The sequence below is a fragment of the Carcharhinus amblyrhynchos genome, unplaced genomic scaffold (genome assembly GCF_965287045.1).
Source record: "Carcharhinus amblyrhynchos unplaced genomic scaffold, sCarAmb.v2.hapA scaffold_52, whole genome shotgun sequence".
NCBI lineage: Eukaryota > Metazoa > Chordata > Chondrichthyes > Carcharhiniformes > Carcharhinidae > Carcharhinus > Carcharhinus amblyrhynchos.
Window position 1 is genome coordinate 933,633 of NW_027649793.1, and position 7,731 is coordinate 941,363.

A 7,731-nucleotide genomic window follows, 5' to 3' on the forward strand; every position below is an offset into this window, starting at 1 on the left:
GCTTTGATCTTCATGTCGTTATTGGCTCCAGGTATAGTGCCGGAAGACTGGAGGATAGCAAATGTTGTCCCCTTGTTCAAGAAGGGGAGTAGAGACCATCCTGGGAATTATAGACCAGTGAGCCTTACTTCTGTTGTGGGCAAAGTTTTGGAAAGAATTATAAGGGATAGGATTTATAACCATCTAGAGGGAAATAAATTGATTAGGGATAGTCAACACGGTTTTGTGAAGGGTAGGTCGTGCCTCACAAACCTTATTGAGTTTTTTGAAAAGGTGACCAAAGAGGTGGATAAGGGTAAGGCAGTTGACGTGGTGTATATGGATTTTAGCAAAGCGTTTGATAAAGTTCCCCATGGTAGGCTATTGCAGAAAATGCAGATGCATGGGATTGAGGGTGATTTAGCAGTTTGGATCAGGAATTGGCTAGCTGAAAGAAGACAGAGGGTGGTGGTTGTTGGGAAATATTCAACCTGGAGTTCAGTTACAAGTGGTGTACCTCAAGGATCTGTTTTGGGGCCACTGCTGTTTGTCATTTTTATAAATGACCTAGATGAGGGTGTGGAAGGATGGATTAGTAAATTTGCTGACGACACCAAAGTTGGAGGAGTTGTAGACAGTGAGGATGGATGTTACAGTTTGCAGAGGGACATAGATAAGCTGCAGAGCTGGGCTGAGAGGTGGCAAATGGAGTTCAATGTGGAAAAGTGTGAGGTGATTCACTTTGGTAAGAGTAACAGGAGTACAGAATATAGGGCTAATGGAAGGACTCTTAGTAGTGTTGACGAGCAGAGAGATCTCGGGGGTACATTTGCATAGCTCCCTGAAAGTTGGCACCCAGGTTGATAAGGTTATTAAGAAGGCAGAGGCAGAGGGATTGAATTTCGGAGCCGTGAGGTCATGTTACAACTGTACAAAACTCTGGTGTAGCCGCACTTGGAGTATTGTGTACAGTTCTGGTCGCCGCATTATAAGAAAGATGTGGAGGCATTGGAAAGGGTGCAGAGGAGGTTAACCAGGATGTTGCCTGGTATGGTGGGAAGGTCTTATGAGGAAAGGCTGAGGGACTTGAAGTTATTTTCATTGGAGAGAAGAAGGTTAAGAGATGACTTAATTGAGGCATACAAGATGATCAAAGGATTGGATAGGGTGGACAGTGAGAGCCTTTTACCTTGGATGGTGATGGCTAACACAAGGGGACATAGCTTTAAATTAAGAGGTGGTAATTATAGGATGGATGGCAGAGGTAGGTTCTTTACTCAGAGGGTAGTAAGGTCATGGAATGCCCTGCCTGCAGCAGTTGTGGACGCGCCAACTTTAAGGGCATTCAAATGGTCAGTGGATAGGCATATGGATAATATTGGAATAGTTTAGGTTAGAGGGTCATTAGATTGGTTCCACTGGTCGGTGCAATATCGAGGGCCGAAGGGCCTGTACTGCGCTGTAATGTTCTATGTTCTGGTGGTGATATCAGTGGTCAAGGGCTTTGTCCGTAGGCCAGCAGAAATCCCATAGATATAGACAGTGTATCTGGTAGTAGGCTTGAGGCCTACGATGAGATGGGATCTTTGTCCACCGGTGACTGTAATGTTGTGCGTCTCTTCAGAGCCCTGGGCTCTGTACTGGATCAAAAATGAGTCAAAGGCCCTGTTTACTGCCCAGGAGAGTCGGAGAGAGTTAGCCGTGACGTTAGAGGTGACAGGTTGCCCAGCTTTACAGCCTCTTTATCTGTGGAAGTTGAAATGGAAATAACTCGCGATAGAAAGAGAGGATTACTGCTCCACCTTTCGAATTACTGTTCGACCAACACAAGGTCCCAAGTTCCCCTCCAAATCACATCATCTCAACTTGGAAATATATTAAACAAAATCACAAATGGAAACAATCCATTTGGAGAAAGAATAGAGCCAATGTTTCGAAGCAGGGTGATCTTACAGATACTGTCAGACCTGTCGAAATTTTCCAGCACTTTCTGTTTTTGTTTGAGATTCTAGCAATTGCAGTATTTTGTTTCTATGAAAATATATCAGCTGTTCCTTAGTAGTGGCTGGATCAAATCCTGGAGTTCCCTCCCTAACACCACATGGACTGCAGCAGCTCACTAATACCTTCTGAAGGGGGATTTAGGGATGGACAATAAATATTGACCTCGAAGTAGTTAAAAAAATACCAGTAGCCACAGACACTTCCGTGAGACAAAGGAGCAGAATTAGGCCACTCGGCCTATTCGAGTATACTCTGCCATTCAATCATGGCTGATTATTTTCTCATCCCCATTCTCCTACCTTTTCCTCATAACTCCTGGTCCTCTTCTTAGTCAACAGTCTATCTATCTCTGTCTTAAAGACACTCAAAGACCTGACCTCCACAGCCTACTGCGGCAAAGAGTTCCACAAATGTTCCTCCAGACAAACAGTGTCAGCTCAATAGATTATCAGTAAGTGCTCAACAATAATATCAAAAGAAAATACGAATCCTGGACCCAAATACTCTCCCAGTCATATTCACAGGATCTCAAAACCCAGGGAGTGGCTATTCAGCCCATCATGTCTGTGCTGGCTATCAGTCTCTTTCTCTCTCCAGCTCTTTCCCCTTAATCCTTCAAACCTTTCCTTTCCTGGATTTATGCAATTCCATTTTGAAATTTATTATTGAATTTTTCTTCTACCAATCACCCTTGGCCCCTGGTTACTGGTCCCCCGGCCACGGTTCAGCGGTTTGGGTGATTCAATTGTAACCTTCAAAAAGGGAATTGGGATGAATACGTGAAGGAGTGAAAATTGCAGAGTTATGGGGATAGAGCAGAAGAGTCAGGCTAACCGGATTGCCCTATTAGAAAGGGTTGGGGTAGATTTAATAGGCTGAATGGCCTCTTTGTGCACTGCACTGTTCTGCGATTGTATGAATGAAAATTGCCTGCGGTGGTCACTGTGATTGGTTTGGTTCGTTGGCCAAAGGAGACACCATAGAGATAAATTGTGTATTTAGTATTAGGCCTGAGGCCTGTGATGATTGAGGAGCGTAGGCTCCCAGGCAGCTTCAGTTTCTGCTCATCCTTTGAACCATCGACTCTGTAGTGTATGAGGAAGGTGTCAAAGTCCTTCTCTGCAGTCCAGCTGAGCTGAATAGAACTGTCCGTGATGTTGGAAGAAGTGAATCTGCCCAGTTTCCCCAGGTCGCCAGGTTTCACTTTCTCAGCCGAATTTAACAGAAAAGGCAAGTGAGAATTAAATATTTTAAAAGGAGCAGGAAACCAGAATAGGAGCATGGTGAGGTCGGCACCCTCTGACCCCATTAGCCAATGAGGAAGGCTTCCCACTGGGCCTTTCCCCCACCCTGTGAGAGTTCAGTGGATCAGCACAGATATTTACACAGAGTTTGTGAGTACAGCTCATGCTAACCCTTCTTCTCCTGAAGGAATATTGGAATGAGGCAAGACCATTCGGCCCATCAAGGCCATAGCTGTCACATGATCAAAACACAGCCAACTCATTCAGGGAAAGCTGCACCTCTCTCGTCATTCCAACTCTGTTTGAACTAAACAAATCTATACACTGAGTGAGGAAAACAACAGATAATGTACACTTATATAGTGCCTGTCACATAGCCAATGATATACTGTGAGGTGTAGTCGCTTTGGGAATGCTTAACCTTGTTTTCATTACCTCACTTATTACAACTCACCCCTGGCTGCTCTTCTATCCTCTACCCTCCAAAACTCTGCTGTCCAAGACTCAACTCTCCGTTCCCCTTTCACTCCCTATGCTCATTGAACTACACTGGCTCCTCTTCAAGCCACACCTTGACTTGAAAACTCATTGCCTTCTTTCCAAATGCCTCTCATGGCCTCACCCCCCCTGTATCTGTAATCTCCCTCACCCCCACAGCTCTCCCAGATATCGGTGCTCCTCTAAATCTTCTTGAGCATCACCGATTTTAATCACTTCACCATGGGTAGCCATGTCTCCAGTTGCCTGGGCTCTGAAATCTGGCTATACCCTCCTTCCATCTCTCCATCTTGCCTTCCTCTTTCGAACACAGTAAGAAGTCTCACAACACTAGGTTAAAGTCCAATCGGTTTATTTGGAATCACGAGCTTTCGGAGCACTGCCCCTTCCTCAGCTGAGTGGCTTTTTCTTGCACCTTTGTAGAAAGTTGATGTCTGGGTTGATATGTACGATCTTTTTGGAGATCCTCTCCACTTTGAGCCAGCTGTTGATGATATCGGTGGTAGCCCTGATGTGGAGATACTGGCGTTGGACTGGTGTAGGCAGAGTAAGAAGTCTCAACGCCAGGTTAAAGTCCAATAGGTTTATTTGGTACCAAGCTTTTGGAGCACTGCTCCTTCCTCAGGTGAATGGAGAAGTAGGTTTTATAACATGGCACATATAGACTGAGACTCAATTACAAGATAATTGTTCCGAAAGCTCGTGATTCCAAGTAAACCTGTTGGGCTTTAACCTGGTGTTGTGAGACTTCTTACTGTGTCCATCCCAGACCAATGACAGCATCTCCACATCATTTGCTTTCGAGAAGCTCCTTAAAAACTACCTCGTTGAACAGGCTTTTTTGTCATCTGAGTTAATATCTCCTTATGTGTCTCAGTGTCATATTGTGTTTATAATGTCCCTATGAAGCACTTTGTGATAGTCATAAGAACATAAGAACATAAGAAATAGGAGCAGGAGTAGGCCACCTAGCCCTTCGAGCCTGCCCCGCCATTCAGTAAGATCATGGCTGATCTGTCGTGGCTCAGTTCCACATTCCCGCCCTCTCCCCATAACCCTTAATCCCCTCTCTTATCAAAAACCCATCAACCCGCGTCTTAAAAATATTTAGCGAGGCAGCCTCCACCACTTCAACGGGCAGAGAATTCCAGAGATTCACCACCCTTTGAGTGAAGAAGTTCCTCCTCAACTCCGTTCTAAACCGCACCCCCTTTATCTTGAGGCTGTGCCCCCTAGTCCTACTGTCCTTTCTGAGTGGAAAGAGTCTCTCCTCCTCTATCCTATCCATCCCATTCATCATCTTATACGTCTCAATGAGATCTCCCCTCATTCTTCTAAACTCTAACGAGTACAAGCCTAGTTTATTCAGCCTCTCCTCATAGCTCAACCCCCTCAACTCCGGCATCAGCCTCGTAAACCTCCTCTGCACTCCCTCCAAGGCCAAAATATCCTTGCGTAAGTGCGGCGACCAAAACTGCACACAGTACTCCAGCTGCGGCCTCACCAATGCCCTATACAGCCGCAGCAAGACCTCCCTACTTTTATATTCAATCCCCCTCGCGCTGAAGGCCAGCATCCCATTCGCCTTCCTGACCACCTGCTGCACCTGCAAGCTGGGTTTTTGCGACTCATGCACAAGGACCCCGAGGTCCCTCTGACCAGTTGTTATTGGAAATATCTACTTGCGCACAGCAAGCTCCCAGAGGCAGCAATGTGACAATGAATATCTGCTTTTCCTTTCAAAGTTGTTGAGAGATTGAACAGTAGCTGGGACACCGAGGCGGAGGGGGGAAACAGTGTCACTCGGCCAACATTTACTCAACTAACAACTAATTCAGCTATGATATCATTCCTGGTCGTGGGATCTTGCTGAGTACGCATTTGCCTATCCTATTAGCATGTGCCTCAGTGACGAGACTTCACAGGCAAATTATTCACAGTTTGGGATATTTTATGATGGTGAAAAGGTGTAAAGATTTTCTCAAGCTGTTCTTTGAGTGCTGAGGTAAGGAGGTGATTCCCACACGGACCAACTGCCAGAGAAGCCACTCCTCATTAAGTGACCCTTTAACCATGAAGGTCTTACCTGTGATGACGTTCAGTGTGAAGGGTCCGGTGCGCTGACCTTCTCGAACCCCGTACAGTCTCACGGTGTACTCAGTGGCGGCACTCAGGCCCTTGACCACAGCTGAGCGGAAGCGGCCTTGTACTTTGCGTTCCTCCCAGTGTGCGGGGCTGCTGGACACCCTATACTGAATAACAAAAGAGTCGAAGGCCCCTTCCGGAACCTTCCAGGACAGGCGGAAGTCCTTGGCTGTAACGTCTCTAACTGTCACATTGCGAAAGCTAGCAACCTGGTCTGAGGGGAGGGGCGGGGGGGGTGAGAGAGATAAAAAAAGAACAAAATGAGAGACCTCAAATTTCCACAAAACCCCAGTGATTGTAATTCATTTACAGAAACTCACGAGACAATTCGACTTAAATCCCCGGCTCATTGTCCCCGGTTTACCCCCCCCTCCGACACACACACATTTCCCCAACTTACCCCCCCACACACACATTTCCCCAGTTTACCCCCCCACACTGACACTCCCCCACACACACATTTCCCCAGTTTACCCCCCCCACACTCAACACCCCCAACTTACCCCCCCCCACACTCAACTCCCCCCAACTTACCCCCCCCACACTCAACTCCCCCCAACTTACCCCCCCACACTGACACTCCCCCCAACTTACCCCCCCCACACTCAACTCCCCCCAACTTACCCCCCCCACACTCAACTCCCCCCAACTTACCCCCCCCACACTCAACTCCCCCCAACTTACCCCCCCCACACACACATTTCCCCAACTTACCCCCCCCACACTCAACACCCCCAACTTACCCCCCCCACACTCAACACCCCCAACTTACCCCCCCCACACTCAACTCCCCCCAACATACCCCCCCCACACTCAACTCCCCCCAACTTACCCCCCCCACACTCAACTCCCCCCAACATACCCCCCCACACTCACATTTCCCCAACTTACCCCCCCACACACACATTTCCCCAACTTACCCCCCCACACTCACATTTCCCCAACTTACCCCCCCCACACACACATTCCCCAACTTACCCCCCCCACACTCAACTCCCCCCAACATACCCCCCCCACACTCAACTCCCCCCAACTTACCCCCCCCACACTCAACTCCCCCCAACATACCCCCCCCACACTCACATTTCCCCAACTTACCCCCCCCACACTCAACTCCCCCCAACTTACCCCCCCCACACTCAACTCCCCCCAACTTACCCCCCCACACTCAACTCCCCCCAACTTACCCCCCCCACACTCAACTCCCCCAACTTACCCCCCCCACACACACATTTCCCCAACTTACCCCCCCCACACTCAACTCCCCCCAACTTACCCCCCCCACACTCAACTCCCCCAACTTACCCCCCCCACACTCAACTCCCCCCAACTTACCCCCCCCCACACTCAACTCCCCCCAACTTACCCCCCCCACACTCAACTCCCCCAACTTACCCCCCCCACACTCAACTCCCCCCCAACTTACCCCCCCCACACTCAACTCCCCCCAACTTACCCCCCCCCACACTCAACTCCCCCCAACTTACCCCCCCCACACTCAACTCCCCCCAACTTACCCCCCCCCACACTCAACTCCCCCCAACTTACCCCCCCCACACTCAACTCCCCCCAACTTACCCCCCCCACACTCAACTCCCCCCAACTTACCCCCCCCACACTCAACTCCCCCCAACTTACCCCCCCCACACTCAACTCCCCCAACTTACCCCCCCCACACACACATTTCCCCAACTTACCCCCCCCACACTCAACTCCCCCCAACTTACCCCCCCCACACTCACATTTCCCCCAACTTACCCCCCCCACACTCAACTCCTCCCCAACTTACCCCGCCCCACACTCAACTCCCCCCAACTTACCCCCCCCCACACTCACATTTCCCCGACTTACCCCCCCCACA

General features: G+C 49.1%; 1 protein-coding gene across 1 annotated transcript in view; it reads right to left on the reverse strand.

The window, feature by feature from the left end:
• Window positions 1-7,731, reverse strand: part of LOC145337570 (tenascin-X-like) — a 214,373-nt gene that overhangs the window by 111,122 nt on the left and 95,520 nt on the right. Inside the window, 4 exon segments of the mRNA XM_080182362.1 lie at window positions 1,460-1,696; window positions 1,699-1,725; window positions 2,914-3,201; window positions 5,812-6,084. Coding sequence (XP_080038488.1) covers window positions 1,460-1,696; window positions 1,699-1,725; window positions 2,914-3,201; window positions 5,812-6,084 — 825 coding nt within the window.